Genomic DNA, 20,965 nt, shown 5'->3' with positions numbered 1-20,965 from the left:
TGAGGTTGGGATTTATTATGCTAAATACTTTAGCAATCTGGATATAAGATTAGAGAAATTGATGGCTGAATTTGGGATTTCAGAGAAGGTGAAACAGAAAAGCAAGGAACCAAGGAAGATGAGCTGAGAAAAACAGCAAGACAATTATTGCAGTTCTGGCTCATAGAGTTTAGACTGACTAGGGAAAGAAAGATAATCAAAGCTTCTGAGAGTTTAGGGAAAAGGCACCTGATTCTGATCCCCCACAAATAACTGAGACTAAAGAGCCAATGCTGTGTTTGGTTTAAGCCTAGGTGATGTATTCCCTCCCTGAGGTGGAGAAAACTCACAGCTGAGAAGCAAGTTCAGGTATGCTACCATGAAAACCATGAATGCACTAGCAGAGACCACTAGTTCTCTACTTTCTTCAAGGGTAAGTGAACCCCTAATTTTTGGGGGGAGAAATAACAACTGCACTTCCTAATGTTTCCTGTAACTAGAGACGGCCATGTAGCTAATGAGCTGGTCAAAGGAATGTGGACAAAAGTGGTGTGTGCAGCTTCTGAACTGTGCCCTTAAAAGGAAGGTGACATGATTGTTTTCCTTCCACTCTTTTTCTGCTGGCTGGAACGTGGTGTAACTGTGGTGGTGAGCTGACTTGAACCATGAGGAAGAGACTACATCCTAGGGAGGGCAGAACAACGGAAGGGGCCCATATCCCTGAATGATCTCATAGAACCTTCACACCAGCCCTAGTCCTACATGAGGGACAATTAAACTTGTTCATTTTTCAAACCACTTTTAATGTGGGTCTCTGTAACAAGCATCAGGACCTATATTTCACCTATTTCAGATGTCCACTAAGAAAGATAAGCTGGGAATATATGTGACCATAGCATAAGACAGAAAGCAGTAAGCAATAAATAGAGGCACACGTAAAACTTAAGGATGTGTATACTAATCACCTCAAGTCAGGCTGGGAGCTTTCATAAGAGGTTGACGTTTCTGACCCATGACAGACTCCAGACTTTCCATAAGGTGGTGGATTGCAGGACAGGGAATGTGACTCTGTGCTCTTAAGAATCATCCATTGATTTTCCTATCATTTTTCTAGACTTTTTGACTTATTGTGAAAAAAATTATGTGGCTCATGATAAAATTGGAGTGAATAGCAGACGATAAATTATTCAGGGCCCTTTCGTTATCTAGAGCTGCAATCACTAAATAGGTAACCACTGGCCACATGTGGCTAATTATATTTAAATTAATTAAAATTAAATAAAATTTTAAAACTCAGTTCCACACAAATTGGCCACATTTCTAGTGTTCAGGGGTCACAGGTGGCCAGTAGCTACTGTATTGGACAGTACAGATAGGGAACACTTCCATCATGTCACAAAGTTCTACTGGACAGTTCTAGAGAGATCTAAGAGACAGTATGTGTCTCTCGCCCACCAATACTCCATCTCGCCCTCAGCCTGTGTGCAATCCAAGCCTAGAGACTGGTCCCCAGGCTCTACCACTTCCTACAGAAGATTTAAAAACTGGTAGTGCCAACAGAAATCATTTAGCCTAGTCCCGCCAAGAAGGTGCTGTGGTAATAAAGTCCAAGATTCTGTCACGTAAGTCGGGTTAGCAAGTCGGCGGCAAAAAGAGGGCTACGTCCCGGACTTGCAGAGAGGAGGCGGGACAAAGGGGCGGGGCGAGAGCCTCGCGCTCCGGGTGGGCACTGTCAAGAGGCCGGGGGCGGGGCCGAGCGCGGCTGGGCGGGGCGTTGAGGGGCCGGCCGGGGGCGGGGCAGCTGGCGGGTCGGCGCGGGCCCAGCCGTGCGTGCTCACGTGACGGGTCCGCGAGGCCCAGCTCGCGCAGTAGTCCGGGCGAGCGAAAATGGCGGCCGAGAGGGAGCCTCCTCCGCTGGGGGACGGGAAGCCCACCGACTTTGAGGATCTAGAGGACGGAGAGGACCTGTTCACCAGCACTGTCTCCACCCTAGAGGTGAGATCGCGTCGCTGTGGGTGCTGCGCTGCGTCGCTGTCGCTCGTCTCACCTTTCCCCTGCCCCGACTTTTCCCTCCCCACCCCCCGGGTTTGCAAGGACCGTCTAGGGGTGACACCTGTGACGCGAGCCCCACCTCCAGTGCCTGTGAGAGGTCTGTGTCTTGGGCTGAGTGCAAGGCCTCCTCAGGAGAGCAGCCTGCGACCCGGGGGTGCCGACCTAATCCTCTTGAGGGGCCGGGACCGAACCGAGAATGGCAGCGGCCCTTTCCCAGCTCAGCTGGCCTTCCTCGGTGTCACTTACACCTCCTACTCTTCAAGCCAGCGAAGGGCTTGCTCTGCATCCCAGTAAACCTCCACCGAGCTCTCCGGGGGCTTCAGTAGCCGGTTTGGAGAGGTGCTCGCTTTTCCTTTCCCGAGGAAGGATGTGCCGCTGCCAGGGGAGTGCAATGAAGTGAGCGCTGAGGGGCTGACGGTCTGTGGGAAACGAATGGGTGCCCTTTCCCGGGAATGGCTCTTCACGGACTGAGGGTTCCTCTTGAGGGAGCTGTTTTCGATTTGGACTGTTAATTAGGTAAATGCGTTTGCCTGTTTTTGTTTGTCTTTAGTTCCTAGACTTTTAAAAGGTCATAGTGTTTGTAAAATGTAAAACTGAAGGCAGGATTAGTCCAGGAAACTGCTGTTGTGTGTGTGTGTGTGTGGTTTTTTTTTTTCTAAGTTACCTAGGGAGAAATAGAAACAGATGTCCACTCTTTCCTCTTTTCTCGCTTGATCAGCGATCTCTGAAGCTGTGTGTTCCTGTTTTTGTCAAAGGAAACACCCTGTGTAAACTTAACTGTATTGGGCCCTCCTATATCCAGTTCACATTTGAATTGCTTTGCGTTTGATGAGAGCACCCACACTTCACAGCCTAATTTTAAGTGTGTGTATGTGAATTAAAATGTACGAAATTTCCCAGAGGATTGTTTACCGTGGGCTGTACTTGCTTATGAAGTACTTTTAATAAGCTTTCTTGGCTTGTTCAACTCTGCACCCAATCAATTGGAAATTACTGTAAAATGTCCATTATCTGAAATTCAGTTACCTGAAACTGGAAACCCGGAAACCGTTTTCAGCACTGATCACATTCTGCTAATTGCATGTGCAATGTCCCAGCCAAACCCCACGTCCCCTCAGGTTATAGGCTTCCTGCAGCTAGTGTTAGTTTCCTGATCATCTTTGTGTCTCTCACAAAATCTTGAACATGTGTATTTATTAGGTTGGGACAAAGTAATTGCGTTTTTTGCCATCCCTTTTAATAGCCAAAAGCCGCAATTACTTTTGCACAAGCCTAATGGTAAATGTTTGCCTGAGTTAAAACCAGCACCTCCTAAAATTAATAAAAATTACTTTGCAGAATATATTTTTGGGGATTAGTATCCCTTTAGCTCTTTATACTTACTATACAGCTACTTTAACATGTACGTGTGTTGAAAGTGTCTGCAGGATCCTAAGACCTGTATTCCTTTTGGAGGATACAGTTTTTCTACCAGCGAGAATCAGAACAAACTTGATTGACCCTAGTGTGAACTAGAATACTGTGAAGGCTAAGCATTCTGTTGGGGATCTTTTAGAGTTGAGTAAAAAGAACTATAATCTGTATTTCCCATGTGAATGGAACTTTTTAAAAACCAGAGCGTTATAACCTTTCTTCCGTAAGTCTGCAAAGTTTGTTTATGAATAATTTATCTTGGTTAACGCACGTGAAAGTTGTAAACGCATTTGTTTTTGATTGTTCATCTCAGCCCCTTATTTAATATACTCATTTAGGTTACTAATTTTCAGAAGGTGGTGTGGCTATGAGATTTGTAAAGTCAGATTTTTTTTTTTCTTTTCAAATTTGGGAAGAATATATAGCAGTATTTCCTAGTATACCAAAACTGCTTTAAAGGAACGTTCTTTCAGTACTTCACTTTTCTTTTAAACAGTGCTTCTCAAACTGTGGTGTGCCGGAGTATCCACAGTATTCATCTTTAAAATGCAGATGGGTGTGCCTCACTGGAAACAGCATGTTTAATAAAGTGTTCCAGATCCATGTTTTGCAATCTTTATAAATAGGGATCTTGTTGAAGTGCAAATTCTGATTCTGTAGGACTGAGTAGAGCCCGATATTCGGCATTTTTAACAAGCTTTCCTGATATCAGTGCCTCTGGTCCATAGACAACATTGAGTTGCAAGGCCCTAGGTAATTCTGATATAGATCGTAAGTTCTAGGACACTAGAGTTTATTCCTCCTATTTGGCTGTGATTTTGTATATTAACCCATTTTTGACTATTGGCCCCTTCCCAGACTCCACTCACTTTCTACTTCTATAAGATCAACTTTTTAAACTTTTACATAAGTTTAATCATTTGAAGAGTTGCCAGACTGGTTTCCCAAAATGGGATGAGTTGGAGGCACTTTTTAAAAGAAATTATTTTACTTTTTCAAGTTCTGGGTTACTTGTGTAGGATTTGCAGGTTTCTTAATAGGTAAATGTGTGCCATGGTGATTTGCTGCTCCTATCAACCCATCACCTAGGTATTAAGCCCAGCATGCATTAGGTCTTTTCCCTAATGCTCTCCCACCCTCCCCTGACAGGCCCCAGTTTGTGTTGTTCAGAGTTGGAGGCAGTTTAAACAGTCTGAGGTTAAAGGCCTAAAGAACGAAAGTGCAAATAATAAAGGAGAAAAGAGAACTGATGTAATAACAGATTAAAAGGTAATATTCAGAAGACTTATAAAAATGCCTCCCTTCAGATGATTCTTAGGGGAGGGAATAATAAGTTTATTTCACTTGAGGATATGTTATATCAGTGAAGATAGCATTAGGCAGCTAGGGATGCTGGATGGGCTAGAGATGTAGCTTTGGGAGTCTATCTTAAATTTATTGAAAACACTAAACCGGGATCTTTGTGAAAATCTAGTCCTCCTCTAGTGGAGTGTATGAACCAACAGAAGTCAATATAATAAATACAACCATGTGAATAAATACCTGCCATACCAGGTGATATATGTGTAATTAAATATCTGCACAAGGTACAGAAACAGTATAGAAGACTGGAGTGACTTGGTTGCGTGGAGATGATCTTTGAGGCCCTAAAAGTGGTTGAGAATTATCAAGAGAAAGTAGAAGAAGACAAGAGACACTTTTGATAAAGAGGAACTAAGAACAAGTTTAATATCTGCTGTTCTAACACAACAGGTAGTAAAAGTGTATGTAACTTGTTTTCTTTTCTTTTCTTTCTTTTTTTTTTTGAGACGGAGTCTTGCTGTGTCCCAGGCTGGAGTGCAGTGGCGCAATCTCGGCTCACTGCATCCTCTGCTTCAGCCTTCTAAGTAGCTGGGATTACAGATGCACACCACCACACCTGGCTAAATTTTGTATTTTTAGTAGAGACGAGGTTTCACCATGTTGACCAAGCAGGTCTTGAACTCCTGACCTCGTGATGTGTCCACCTTGGCCTCTCAAAGTGCTGGGATTACAGGCCTGAGCCACCGTGCCTGGCCTTGTTTTCTTAATTCTGTTTTCTAATCCTTGGGCCTCCAACTTTAAATGTATGAATTTTTTGAAAATTTCATTATGAATTATCTATGTTTCAGAGGGAAAAATTTGTGAACAGGTATTTAAATGCATTAAGCATGGAAAATTACTAGAAAGAGATTTGTGAAGAAGCATGATTCTAGTTGACCACTTTCTCTTGAAACCATTAAATTTAAAAAGTTTTGAATGAATTATTTTTAGATCCTATAAAAATATGTTATTCTATGAAGTTGCTTGAGAGAGGGATGCTCAACTTTTCTTGAAGAAATTTTCTTAGCCTCTTTCCAGCCTCTGGCAACCACTGATCTGTTTTCTGCCTAAAATTTTGTCTTTTCTAGAATGTCATATAGGTGGAATCATACATTATGAAACTTTTAGAGTTTGACTTTCTTTAACTTAACATAAAGCATTTGAGAGTCATTAAGTTTGTTCTGTGTATCAGTTGTTAATGACAGTTTGTCTGTTGATCAGCCAAAGGACATTTCAGTTGTTTCCAGTTTGGGGTATTTATGAATAAAGCAATATAAACGTGTACTTACAGGCTTTTGTGTGAGCATGAGTTTTCAGTTTTGCAGCATACATACAAAGTAAGGTGGCTGGGTTGTGTGGTAAATATAAGCTTAACTTTAAATAAACTGCCAAACTATTTTCCAAAGTGGCTGTACCATTTTTCATTGCATCAGTAATGACTAAGAATGACATCTTTTCCATATCCTTGTCAGCACTTGTTATTATCAGTTTTAATTTTAGGCAATGGTGAGCTTAAGGCTGGTCTTGCTAACAAGAACTGCATGTTACATTTTTAGGAATTTTATGAACTAGTTAATAAACCTCCATTATTACAAGTTAAATACAATGAATTTAAAATTAAATATATACATATGTAAAGTTTATAAATGTATAAAATTTTTATTAATGTTATAAATATGTAAAAATAATAAATATACAAAACTCCTCACTAATTCCTTTACTACATTTCCCTATTACCTATGCTCTTGAGATTAATTATGTTTGTATGGTGGAAAGTACGTGTCTTCCCAACTCTACCACAGAAATCAGCAAAAGCTAAAAATCTGGATCTTCTCCTCTGCAGATCTGATTGCTAAACATTTGCCAACACACCACTGACTTTTAGCCATTCTAAGAGGTGTTTAGTGTTACCTCGTGCCATATATTCCCTAATGGCTAATGTTGCTGAGTATCTTTTTATGTACGTAACATCTGAATATGATCTTTTTTGGTTATATGTTCTTTTACATCTTTTGCTTATTATTTTATTTTAATTTTATTTGAGACAGAGTCTTCCTCTGTCGCCCAGGCTTGGAGTGCCGTGGTGAGATCTTGGTTCACTGCAACCTCTACCTCCTGGGTTCAAGAGTTTCTACTGCCTCAGCGTCCTGAATAGCTGGGATTACAGGCCCCACACCCAGCTAATTTTTGTGTTTTTAGTAGAAACAGGGTTACACCATGTTATCCAGGTGGGTCTCCAACTCCTAACCTCAGGCAGTCCGCCCGCCTCAGCCTCCCGAAGTGCTGGGATTACAGGTGTGAGCCACCATGCCCGGCCTATTCCATACCTGGCCTATTTTATTTTATTTTATTTGAGATGGAGTCTCACTCTGTTGCCCAGGCTAGAGTGCAGTTGGTACAATCTCTGCTCACTGCAACCTCTGCCTCCCGGGTTCAAGAGATTTGCCTTCCTCAGCCTCCCTAGTAGCTGGGATTACAGGCGCCCACCACCACGCCCAGCTAATTTTTGTATTTTTAGTAGAGATGGGATTTTGCCATGTTGGCCAGGCTTGTCTTGAACTCCTGACCTCAAGTAATCTACCTGCCTCAGCCTCCCAAAGTGTTGGGATTACAGGCATGAACCACTGCACCTGACCTGTTTTGCTCGTTTAAAATACTGAATTTTGAGAATTATTTTTTCTAAAGTTCTGAATTTTTTTTTTCCCAGTCCGTGACTTGTGTTTTTTGTTTTTTTGTTTTTGTTTTTTGTTTTTGTTGAGATGGAGTCTCGCTCTGTTGCTAGGTTGGAGTGCAGTGGTGTGATCTCAGCTCACTGCAACCTCCGCCTCCCCAGTTCAAGCGATTCTCCTACCTCAGCCTCCCGAGTAGCTGGGACTACAAGCACACGCTACCGTGTCCAGCTATTTTTTTTATTTTTATTTTTAGGAGAGACAAGGTTTCACCATGTTAGCCAGGATTGTCTTGATCTCTTGACCTTGTGATCCATCCACCTTGGCCTTCCAAACTGCTGGGATTACAGGCGTGAGCCACTGTGCCTGCCTGGTGACGTGTGTTTTTGTTTGATTAACAGTATCTTTGTCAGAGTGGATGTTTAACATTTTGGTAAAGGAAAGCTGTCTTTTCTTTTTTTATTGATAGTATTTTAGATGTCACATATATGAAATCCTTTGCTAACTTTAACCCACAGTCACAAAGGTTTTGCTTTTAGTTTCTTCCAAACATTTTATAATTTTACATTGTACATTTAGGATTCATGTTGAGTTAATTTTTGTATAAGATATGGGTTGACATTCTTTTTTTATAATACAGATATTTAATTATTCCAGCACCATTTGTTGAAACTCTAGCCTTTCTTTATTGGGCTGTCTTTTTCAGAAATGAACAGACCATGTATGTGTGGGTTGACCTATTTCTGTATTGTTTCATTGATCTATTGAGAATCCTGGCCGGGCGCGGTGGCTCAAGCCTGTAATCCCAGCACTTTGGGAGGCTGAGGCAGGAGAATGGCGTGAACCCGGGAGGCGGAGCTTGCAGTGAGCTGAGATCCGGCCACTGCACTCCAGCAAGACTCCGTTTCAAAAAAAAAAAAAAAAAAAAAAAAGAAAGAGAATCCTTTCCCAGTCTACACTACTTGATTACTTAATCTGAATCTTGAAATCAAGTTGAATGACTCCTCTGACTTTGTTATTTTAAAACTTGCCTTGGCTATTCTAGTTCTTTTGCTTTTTCTTACAATTTTAGAATCAACTTGTTGATTTTTTCTACTGAAAAATCCTGCTGAGATTTTAATTGGGATTGTGTTGAATTAATAAATTAGTTTCAGGAGAATTAACCCATTAACAATATTGAGCCTTCAAGCTAAAAGCATAATCTCTCTATTTATTTAGTTAGATCTTACTTGATTTTCTTTCACTAACGTTTGTAGCTTTTCACTAACGTTTGTAGTTTTCTAGCACATAACAAAATATGTGCTAGATCTGTATGCTGAGTATTTCATAGTTTTTAGTGCTTTTGTTTCTTTACTTTCTGTATTTCCCCTTTGGTTGCATGTTGACCCTGTATGATAGCAACATTCTAAACACTTACTAGGTTTAGTATGTTTATGTAGAGTCCGATGATTTTCTATGTAGATAATCATATTGTTTGTGATTGGAGTTTTATTTCCTTCTCTCAGTCTTTATACCATTTTTTTTCCTCTTGTCCTAATGGCTGGGTAGGACCACCAGTGTAATATTGAATAAAAGTGGTGATAGTGAATATTCTTTCCTTTTTCATGATCTTAGGATATAAGATGTTATCTGTAAGGTTTTTTTTTTAATGAGCTTAATCAAATGAAAGGTTCTCTTGTTTCTAGTTTTCTGAGAGTTTTTATCCATGAATGGATGTTAATTTTGACAAATGCTTTTTCTGCATTCATTATGATAATCATATAGTTTTTTTCTTTAGTTTATTCATAAAGGTAGATTATATTGATTTTTTTCTTTTTTTTTTAAGCCCCACCCTCAGAATGATTTTCTTTTTTTTTTTTTTTTTTTTCCTTAATCGATATGTTTATTAGAAACATAGACTAATGATCCTGTGCTTAAAAGTCGTTGTGGTTGTGTGTTGATTTCCACAAAACATAACTATTAAGAGACTCTTCACAAATACACTCTGGGCAGAAAAGGTAAACAGAAATGACTGACAAGACAGTGCCATTTCAGACACAGCTCCCTCAATACTTGCTAGAAAATGGAGTTTGACATTATTTACAATTATACCAGTATTGTCAGAGGCAAAATGCCACAGGGATAAGGGTACACCAGATCATGATATCGTTTCATACTTCCCAAATAGTTTTAAATTTTAGCTTTGAACATCAGTTACCAGAGCCAAACTTGTTCTTAACAAGCAGAATTTTATGTCCATTCAAAGAGTCTCTTACACCTTTCTGGGCCTATTCACTTGCAGAGAGGAGTCGAAACTGTAACCAGGCTCTTCATATCGTGCATTCATATGAGATGTCCAGTCTTCATATGCTGTCCAATTTCTTTAAGATAAATGGAGTGACTCGCAGCAGGGCCAGGTAGATGAGAAAGTTCCGTATGGAGGAGATCACATCCTCGCGCATCTTCCGTTTCATCTCCTCCGGGTCCAGCTTCGGCGCGAGGCCCTCAATCCGGAACATCGCGGCTCTGACTTTGCAGTTTCCACCAGAATGATTTTCAAACTCATTCAAAAAGGTTGAATCAGCATTGCAGTCCTGGGATAAACCCCACACAATCATAATGTATTTTTCCTTTTTATATATTGCTGGATGCAATTTGCTAGATTTTGTTTAGGCTTTTATGTCTATGTTCATGACAGATATTTGTGTTTTCTTTTTCATATGTCTTTGGTTTTCATATCAGAAACGCTATCTTCATTAAGTGATTGGGCAAGTGTTTCTTCTTATTCCATATTCTTGAAGAGGTTGTATGGAATTAGTCTTACATCTTCCCTAAATGTTGATAGAATTTACTAACGAAGTCATCGGAATTGTAGTTTTGTGTGTTGTGTTGGAAGGCTTTTTTTTTTTTTCTATTTTTGAGATGGAGTCTTGCTTTGTCGCCCAGGCTGGAGTGCAGTGGCGCCATCTTGGCTCACTGCAAGCTCCGCCTCCTGGGTTCACGCCATTCTCCTGCCTCAGCCTGCTGAGTAGCTGGGACCACAGGTGCCCGCCACCACGCCCGGCTAATTTTTTGTATTTTTAGTAGAGATGGGGTATCACCATGTTAGCCAGGATGGTCTCGATCTCCTGACCTCGTGATCCACCTGCCTCGGCCTCCCAAAGTGCTGGGATTACAGGCGTGAGCCACCGCGCTTGTGGGAAGGGATTACAGGCGTGAGTCACCGCGCCTGGCCTGTGAGAAGGCTTTTAATGACAAATTCAATTTTTAAAATACAGGACTACTTCATGGTAAACTTTGGAAGTATGTATCTTTTAGGGAATTTATCCATTCAGTCTCAGTTGTGAAATTTATGGGCATACTGTTTTTCATAGTGCTTATCCTATTATCATGTTTGTGGAGTTTGTGGAGGGTAAACTTTTCTTTTTATTGATGATACTGGTAATTTATATCTTCTGTCTGTCTGTTTATGTATTTTGATTTGGTAGAGGTTTGATATCCTCTTAGGATCTTTTCAAACAATTAACTGTTGCTTTCATTGATTTTTTCCCCCATTGTTTCTGTTGTGAATGTCATTGATTTCTGCTCTTTGTTTTCTTTCTTCTGCTTGCTTTTTGTTTAATTTGCTCTTCTAATTTTTTTTATTAATTTTTTTTTTTTTTTTTTTTTTTTTGTAGAGACGGAGCGTCACACTATGTTGCCCAGGCTGTTCTCGAACTTCTGGCCCCAAGTGAGCCACTTATCTTGGCCTCCTAAAATGCTGGAATTATAAGTGTGAGCCACTGAATCGAGCCTGGTTTTTTAGTTTCTTATTAAAGTAGAAGTTTAGATCATTGTTTTGAGACTTTTTTCCCTGCTGTTGCTGTTTAGCTATGTATTTCCCTCTAAGCACAACTTTGGCTACATTCCACAAATTTTGATACTGTGGTTTTTGCTTTCATTCAGTTTAAAATAATTTCTAGTTTCCCGCGTGACCTCTTATTTGACCTGTGAGTTATTTAGAAGTATATTATTTAATTTGCAAAATTTGAGGATTTTCCAGATAGCTATTACTGATTTCTGATTTCATTTGGTGATGGTAAGAGAATGTTTTATGCCTTTCATTTTTTTAACTTGTTAAAGTTTGCTTTATGGCCCCAGAACATGTTCTATTATGATAAATGTTCTGTCTGCACTTTTGAAAAGAATATGTAGTCTGTTTTGTTGGGTGGAGTGTCCTATAAATGTTAGGTCAAGTTGGTTGATACTTTTCTGTCTTTCCCTGTTACCTATTTACTTGTTTTATCAGTTACTGAGAGAAGAGTGTCGAAGTCTCCAAGTATAATTGTATATTTTTAATTTTTATTTCTTGTTTTAGTTCACTTAGTTTTTCATTTATGTATTTTGAAGCTCTTTTGTTACATAGATGCTTAGGATTGTTTTGTCTTCTTGGTAAATTGACCCTTTTATCATATAATGTCCCTTTTTATTGATGATAATATTTCTTATTCTGAAGTGTACACACTCTGATGTTTAGCACAACAGCTTTCTTATAGATTGTCTGCATGACATATCTTTTTTATTGTTTTACTTTTAACTTATTTAATATGTCTTTAAAGCAGGTTTTTTTAAGGCAACATATGTGTAGTTATTTTTATATCCAGTCTAGCCATCTGTGTTTCCTAATGGGTGTGTTTAGGCTATTTATTTAATTACTGATGTGGCTAGATTAGATCTACCATTTTATTTGCTTACCATTTTTCTCCTCAGTTTTTTTCCTTTTCTCCTATCTTGTGTATTACTTTATGTTTATTAGTATTTCATTTTATCTACTGGATATTTGTTTAATATCATTATATTTAAATATATTTTTTGGTGGTTGCCCTGCAGCTTAAAATATACATACCTGAGTTAGTATTATACATCATGTAAAATGCTAAGCTTTACAACCACATAGGTTCATTTACCTTCCCTCCTTTATGCTTGTAAGTCATTGCTGCCCACACCAATAGCATAGTTTTGCAGTTGGCGCCATCCTCAGGAAAAGTCAAGACAGAACACAGGAAAAAATGGCAAAATGGATCCTTGTAAGGATGGGCTATTTTTTACATTTTGGCTCCCTCCTTAGTCTGCCTGCTATTTTTTTACTTTTATATTGTTGCTTTTTGTATTCTATCCAGAATTTTTAGTGTCGGTCTGTGGGGGAGGGAGGCTTTAGTGGTCCTTGTTGATCTTGTTTGGAATCCAAAGTGCCACTTTTTAATTGAAGAGATACTAGCAAAAAATGTTAAAGGTTTTTATCCTGCTACTACCAGGTGATGGTGTGGGGGAATAAAGGAATATTCATTTATTAAGAATACAGATGTCTACTCAGTTGTATATCTTGGACAACTGCAGTTCTGATCATGCAGAACCTGTGCCACAGGCAGAGAAGCCATCAGTGTTCTTTTCCACCATCACTTTCTCATTTGGCAGTTGCTCTCTCCATACTCCTTTCCATCCACTAGAAAGCAGCTCTTTTCCTATTCAGTAGGAACCTGGAAGAGGCATGGAGAGGCAGAACAAAGATAAGTAGGTTTTTACAACCTTTAAAGAGTGACAGCTCTCTTGGCTGGGTGTGGTGGCTCACGCCTGTAATCCTAGCACTTTGAGAAGTCAAAGCAGGTGGATCACTTGAGGTCAGGAGTTTGAGATCAGCCTAGCCAACATGGTGAAACCCCGTCTCTACAAAAAATACAAAAATTAAGTAGGCATGGTGGTGTGCGCCTGTAGTTCCAGCTATTTGGGAGGCTGAGGTAGGAGAATTGCTTGAACCTGAGAGGCAGAGGTTGCAGTGAGCCAAGATTGCACGACTGCACACCAGCCTGGGGGACAGAGCAAGACTGTCTCAAAAAAAAAAGAAAGAAAAAGAGTGACAGCTCCCTGGCAGTTGAGCAGGGCACTCCAAGCTGCTGATTGTTGGACACTTGAAGGAAGTAGATTCCTCATAGTCTCTCCATAGTGATAGGACTGCTCCCCAGCAGCCTCTACTTGAGTTGCCCACTGCCCACATCATTCCCATTGTGCAGTCTGCTCTTGGGCTCTGGACTATGAGGTGAAAAGGTTGTTCTTGTTATATAAACATGTTTGTTTTTCTTTCTTTGTTTCTGGTGTCAAAACTATGAGTACCCAAGGTATTAGCAATATGAGCATTCAGTTATGATAAGAATACATTATACATTGCGAATAGTTTACGTGTATTATAGCTGTATACTGTATTATAATCTTTACTTCAATGGTCATGTCTATTTTAAGGAACTTAAGAGGAAAAATAATCTGCTTTATTTATTCAGATATTTGCCATTTTTGTTGCTTTTCCTTTATCCAAAGTTTGCTCTTGTAATTTTTCTTTTTAGCATAAAGAATTTCCTTCAGCATTTCTTTTTGAGCAGATCTGTTGGTGATGAATATTCTTAATTTGTACTTCATCTGAAAACTTTATTTTACCTTCAGTCCTGAAGGATGGTTTCTGGGTCAATAAGTCTTTCAACATTTTGAAAGTGTTCTGTAGCCTTTGTGATTTCTGATGAGGAATCCACAGTTGTTTGAATTGGTATTCACCTGTGAAAATACGTTGTTTTTCTCCAGCTGCTTATATTTTTTCCCCTATAGCTTCTGTTTTCAAAAGTTTGAATCTAACGTGTGTAGGCATAGTATTCTTTGATTTTAGCCTCATTGAGGTTTGCTGAGCTTCTTGAATCTGTACATTTATATCTTTCACCAAATTCGGGAAATTTCAGCTGCTGTTTCTTTAAATACTTCTGCAGCAATCTTTCATCCTTCCTTCTGGAACATTTTGGTATTGTCCCATAGGTCTTTGAGGCTTTGTTCATTTTTTCAACTTCTTTTCTCAGGAGAAGTTATCTTTGTTATTCAGATTGGATATTTTCTATAGATTTATTTTCAATTGCACTAACTTTGCTCTGTCAATAACAATAACAACCCATTATTCTCTACAGTAACAGCTCATTCTGTTATTGCACTTATGTGAACTTTTTGTTTTAGGTAATTTTTTTTTTCAGTTCTAATATTTTCTTTTTTTTTTGTAGCAGCTTTCTTTTTTTTGTAGCAGCTTCTGTTTCTTTGCTGATAGCTGTCATTTCATTCACTTCAGATATGTTTACCTTTACTTCATACAACATAGTTAGAAATGCTTTTAAAAGTTTTAAAAATAATACATTCAACATCTGGGTTATTTCTAGGTTGACATCTGTTGATTGTCTTTTCTCAAGATTTGGTCACATTTTTTGGACTCTTTATGACAAATAATTTTGGACTATATCTTAAACATCCAAAATGTTATATTGTGTAAACTCTGCATCCTGTTATAATCCTTTGGAGACTATTGGGTTTTTTTGTTTATTTTTTTGTTTTGTCAGGCAATCAGCTTGCTTAGGTTCAGATTACAAATTCTGTTTTGCCTTCTGTGGGCAGTGGTTCTAATCTCAGTTCAGTTTTCAAAGCTTTTGCTTCTTCGGGTCTGTCTCATGCAGGCACCACTCAGGTCTTAGTCTGGGACTTTGACAGTGACCCAAGTATCAACTGAGTTTTCCATTCTGTGAGAATTGCTGTGCTGTTTGGCTACACGTGTGCTGCTCAGGGTTGACCCTGAGATTTGCACATATTCAGTCTCAAAATTAGGGGATCCCCTTCTCTAGGTTTTTCTCTGGGATTTTCCCCACATTCTTCAGTTTACAAGACCACCCCCTGCCCCTGCCCCCTTACCCCGCCACACACATACAAAAATTAGCTGGATGTGGTGGCGCATGCCTGTAATCCCAGCTACTCAGGAGCCTGAGGCAGGAGAATCGCTTGAACCTGGGAGGTGGAGGTGGAGGTTGCAGTGAGCCAAGATTGCATCATTGCACTCTAGCCTGGGCAATAGAGTGAGACTCTGTCTCAAAAAAAAAAACAAAAAAAAACAAAAAAAGCACAAGAATAGTCATTGGCTTATATGAAATATAAATGTCTTGAGAAGTTACATTTTCAGTTTGATGCGATAGAAATGTTAGAATAAGTGGTCTTAATTCAACTAGTGGTAAATTCTCTTATAGTAAAGCAGTGCTTTGAACTTCTTGGACATGCAGCATGTTTTCAGGGTCTGTTGAGTCACGTGGAATTTTGGTGTTTGGGTATATCTGCCTCCACCAGGATAAAAAGCAAACATGTCAATAAGAAAAACAAAATTATGGATTTTTGAAAATCAAGGGACATGATATGGTTTTGGTTCTGCTGTATATGACTGTAAAATATTAAATTTGGTTTTTGTTAATTATAACTTAGTATGACAAACTACTACCTCTAAAAAGGATGACTAGAAAAGGTTTTCTGGCCAGGGGCGTTGGCACACACCTATAATCCCAGCACTTTGGGAGGCTGAGGTGGGAGGATCACTTGAGCTCAGGAGTTCAAGCTGGGCAACATGGTGAAACCCCATCTCTACAAACAAACAAAAAACAAAAGTTAACCAGGTTTGGTAATGTACACTTTTAGTCCCAGCTACCCTGGAGGCTGAGGTGGAAGGATCGTTTGAGCCTGGGAGGTCAAGGCTGCAGTGAACCAAGCTCACATCACTACACTCCAGCCTGGGCCATAGAGTGAGACCCTTTCTCAAAAATAGAAAGAAAAAAAAGGTTTTATTTTTTAAATCTTAAGTGACTTTTTGTTAAGAAAGATGATGAGTTAAAAGTGTGTTATTAGTTCATTCTTACTCTCAGAGGAGGAAATATAAATAGCTGTTCTTGTTCTTTCCTCCATTCTTACCAAGAGAATGTTCTATTTCTGTAGTACATGGTGACAGAGTTACAGCAGGTAAACATGCCAATCCTTTACCTATTATTGTTCTTTTGTAACAGTCAAGTCCATCATCTCCAGAACCAGCTAGTCTTCCTGCAGAAGATATTAGTGCAAACTCCAATGGCCCAAAACCCACAGAAGTTGGATTAGATGATGACAGAGAAGATCTTTTTGCAGGTAATTGTCATGTCTTTATTTTTTAATAATGGTCAATTGCAGTATATTTTCTATTAGATAGAAAATATCTAAAACAAAACTGAAATTCTGTGTAAAGTGTTAGTGGCAGCTCTTGTAACAACTTAGAAGGATGGGGAATTTCCAATCACATCACTCTATGAAAAATGTGCACTGTCCAGAGAAGCAAAAATGTGGTTCTTTCTGGCTGTAATTATTTGAGAATAAATTATATATTATAATTTGATTGGGGGCAGTACTTAGATGCAAAAGACTAATGATTGTGACGCTCATAGTTTGGGAAATAGCAATGATTGTACTTTTTTATTGCTTACAAGTTGTCACAAAGCAAAATTAAACTATGGATTTAAAAATTATTCTATATTTATGTTTGAAAGCTGTTTTAATAAATTGCTGTACCATTTACCATCTGTTCTATTTGACCCACTTTTAGGTGAATAAATTGATGCTTAAGGGATTTGTTTTTGATACAGGGGCAGGATTTGGTGTAGTTCATCCTAACTTAAGAAAAAAAGGACTCTTTTTAACAATTTTCTGCTTTAAAATGAAAATTAATGTTTTAATATTAAAAAGCAACATCTTCCTTAAAATTAATGACACAAAAATGAAAATGGTAAATTTTATTTTGTGTGTTTAATGGCCTAATTTACCTGAACTGGCTTTCATTGAGTTAAAACTTAACATGAATGGATTCTTTTGTGGCTCATAAGCTTGGGATTTTCACACTAAACATTTTGACTCATAAAATTGGGACTTCACACTAATCTATGAGATGTGCCTCCCTCAAACCTAGCAAATACTTGCTATAGTATTGGCACATTACCCATCTCACATGAAAAAGGAAAAAGAAAAAAAGATAAAAAATGAATAATTATGTTCTCAACTTTCATGGTGGTTCAATATTCAAACCATTCTGTGTTTTTGTACAAACATGCTTGAAGATACAATCCTCCATCACAAAAATCCATATAATTTACACCTTGATTCAATCCATGAGAAGTTGTCACTGCAGATGAATTCATATATTTTATTATGTCACAAAATTAAAAGTATGATACCACATACCATCATGTTCTCTCTTTAAAATTTTAAGCCACCTAACAACTTAGAGTTAAAATCACAGTTAACCAAAGTTGTAATATTACAGTATTTGTTATTATGTCCTTTCATGGACTTTTTTCCAGGCAATCTTTCAAAGTCGTTTCATGGTATTTGTATCTTATGCTAAAATATGACATAAGTTCTTTCTCTACTTATCAAGTACTAATCTAAAATTCTGTGTATTCCTTTAATAGTATAGGGTCATACAAAGAGGTTTTAAATTATCCATTTTCTTAAAGACTCTTTCACCCTATAATCTCAGATTTCTATGTAGATGAATATGTTTAAACCTTACTGTAACAACAGAACTGTGTCTGTGTGTGTTTGTGTACATGCAAGGTTTTTTTTTTTTTTTTGACAGTATGCACAGCTGATCAAAGAGTTAGCCAAGTGAGGACTATACAATGATATTTGCCCACTTAGCTTGGTTAGAATAAAAATTAAAAACAATTTTTAGGTAGGTTCTCATTCTGTCACCTAAGCTAGAGTGTGTAGTGGTGCCATCATAGCTCACAGCAACTTTGAACTCCTGGGCACAAACAATTCTCCCACCCTTGCTTCTCAAGTAGCTAAGTCTACAGACATGTGCCACCGTACCTGGATAATTTATTCATGTTTTGTAGAGATAGGATCTTGCTATGTTGCCCAGGCTGGTCTTGAACTCCTGGCCTCAAACAGTCCTCCCACCTAGGCCTCCCAAATTATTGGGATTACAGGTGTGAGCCCCTGAGCCCAGCCAGAAACATCTTTATAGTGTTTTATTCTACCTAGCAGTCGATACTAAATTCTGTGAATCAAATATGGTGAATATTTGTTTTAAAAAAAGTGTTTGTTTTAAAAAAAGAGAGAGATGGGAACTAAAGAACAATAAACATAGTCATCTGTCTCCTTTGTTAACCTAAAAATAGAAACCTTTTCTATGCTTTAGCTTTCATCTTAAACTCAACTGTATTTCATAATGACTCATTAAGTGACTGAAGACCTAATCTGATCATTTTTATATGAACGAACGAATGTTACGCTTGATTCTTATTTATAATACATTTTAACAGGTGTAGCATTCCTCCTTCTATGGAGGAATATGGTTCTAGGAAACTGTAATAGGAAGCAGCATATGTTACTGGGATGGTGAAAACTGTTGTTCACTAATGAAAAAACTATACTTGATTTGTTCCTTCTATACCAGAGGAAAGAATATAGATATTGCTGTAGTGACATTGACATAATCAGTTTATACATGTCTCAAAGCATGTCTCCAAGGGACATTTAATCTTTATAGTTAGCACCTATGAAGCATCTTCCTGAACCTTTAGGTCTGCTTTAAATTAAACCTTGTGAATTTGTAATATATTGATTTAATTAAGCTAAAAGGTGTCATGAAGAAAATTTAAGACAGATTATATATTAGTGTATTGAATCCTAAATCCTACAGTTTTTGAATGAAGCAGCCTGTTAGTGTAAATAACACAAAACTCAGTATCAGTAAAGTAAAATGTGATTAAAAAGTTTAAATGACTTCATCTATACTGATTTCTCAATAAAGTTACTATCTCTCACAATATTTTGCCTGTGAGTCTGTTGCGAAATAACAGTGTCTCTTTCAGATTCTGGGGTTTTTGTTTTCTTTGGTGCTTGTTGTTTTGCTTATTGTTGTAAAGATCTCGCACTTGTAGCTTTGATATACTGCTTTTTTACTTTATCATATTATTTATTGGTTTCATTTCTTTACAAAAAGAGTAATAAATACCAGCAATCATCACAGCCTGAAGTTGCATATAAGCTTTTATTTTGTTTTGGTAGGCTTATCATATCCTGTTTCAACATCTATAGTCCATTTTCCTTCTTCTGGTTACGGTAGTTTGAAAGATTTTTAGTTATTGATCATTTTCACTTTTAATATGAAAAAGTAAAGAGATCATTTATACTAAGTAAGGATCTCATCAATATGAGATAACCAGTAAGCATAGCTTGATAAAATGTTGACGTGTATAACCTTATTTCAGGTAGATATGCTATTACTGCTATACCTTGAGGTATTAAGATTAAAATGGTTCACTGACTATGATTACCACCATCTTGAACCTCTAAGAACCTCAGGTTGGAAACCACTGGCCTGGTCCTGTGTTTTCCTTGAGGTCCTGCCTTCCTTTCCTAGTATCAATTCTACAAACCAGCAAAGTTGTGGTTTACATTATGGCCATCAATTGTAATTTTCCCTTTCCTGGCTCTGCTTTTTGCATATGCTATTATTCCATTTTCATTGAATTCTTCCTTCATTTTTTTCTCTACCCATTTCAGTCTTCTCAGATCCATTTTGTAAACTGTTCCTGATTTTTGTCTCCTGTCTCAACTCAAATTGTAGTGTTTGTTCTGTAGCTTATGTAGCAATTACATGTCTTATAACATTCTTTTCATTGTTTGCCTGGCTATTATTTAAGTCTTTTATTATTATTTAACATTTCACATGCTTATGTCTTGTTTTCCCCAACTAGATTATAAACTCTCTGAGGGCAGGTATGATATTTTACATTTTTGTGTGTTTTTCCGTTGCACTTAGCACAATGTTATGTAGCCTGTAGACATTCAGTTTATTGATTTGGTTTGATTTTCTAAAATTATTAGTATTAGATTTTTCAAGTGAGTGGGCATTTTAATTTAAAACCTAAACACCTATTTATTTTGTGTCATATTTGTGTATCCAATTAATATCCAGTAATCTTTAGCAATTAATTGCTTTAGATTACTAACTTTGTAGCTTTTCCTAACCAGTTTTTAATCCAAGTTAAAATAGTTGTGGGCAGACTTCCACCATAAAATTTGTGTTTATTTGTATAAAATAATCATAATATTAGTGTAAATAAAGATTTGAAAGGTAAGTTACCACAAGTATAAGATGTTATAAATCCAAACACAAATATGGAATCATCTACATCATTGCTTTTCTTTCAGCCTTATCCCTACCACTAGTATAATTAAGCTAACTTAATAGTATTCTTTCTAAAACCAACAAAGTTACAGTTGATTTTAAAGTTGTGATAAATAACTAAGGATGCATAAAATTCCTTTATTACAATTATTTTTAAATGACATTTTTTATTTGTGGGTAATATAAAAATATTTTTTATAATCTATTAACTGCTATGTAGAATATTGGGGGTTTGCTTGCCAGTGTTCTTAACTAACTTGTTTAATCTATGTCTAGAAGCCACAGAAGAAGTTTCTTTGGACAGCCCTGAAAGGGAACCTATCCTATCCTCGGAACCTTCTCCTGCAGTCACACCTGTCACTCCTACGACACTAATTGCTCCTAGAATTGAATCAAAGAGTATGTCTGCTCCCGTGATCTTTGATAGATCCAGGGAAGAGGTACAGGAAAATGTATTCTAAATTAATATGTAAATATATACCTTTTTTTCCCAACC

At 37.8% G+C, this 20,965-nt stretch overlaps 1 protein-coding gene and 2 pseudogenes across 2 annotated transcripts in view; 2 read left to right on the top strand and 1 right to left on the bottom strand.

Annotated features, from left to right (window-relative positions):
- The first annotated feature begins 1,759 nt into the window (after positions 1-1,759).
- SNX2 (sorting nexin 2) overlaps positions 1,760-20,965 on the top strand; it is a 56,689-nt gene continuing 37,483 nt past the window's right edge. Inside the window, exons 1-3 of the mRNA XM_023197208.2 lie at positions 1,760-1,974; positions 16,307-16,424; positions 20,746-20,909. Coding sequence (XP_023052976.1) covers positions 1,867-1,974; positions 16,307-16,424; positions 20,746-20,909 — 390 coding nt within the window. The 5' untranslated portion in view covers positions 1,760-1,866. The remainder of the gene's footprint in view (positions 1,975-16,306; positions 16,425-20,745; positions 20,910-20,965) is intronic.
- On the bottom strand, positions 9,323-9,973 carry LOC111530155 (annotated as a pseudogene). Its single transcript, XR_002727723.2, has one exon. The product of XR_002727723.2 is annotated as a mitochondrial import receptor subunit TOM5 homolog pseudogene (transcript).
- LOC111531107 lies at positions 17,133-17,275 on the top strand (annotated as a pseudogene).

The sequence above is a fragment of the Piliocolobus tephrosceles genome, chromosome 4, assembly GCF_002776525.5.
Source record: "Piliocolobus tephrosceles isolate RC106 chromosome 4, ASM277652v3, whole genome shotgun sequence".
In the NCBI taxonomy this organism is placed as follows: Eukaryota; Metazoa; Chordata; class Mammalia; order Primates; family Cercopithecidae; genus Piliocolobus; species Piliocolobus tephrosceles.
The sequence above is the reverse complement of the archived record's forward strand: the minus strand, read 5'-3'. Positions and strand labels throughout refer to the sequence as shown.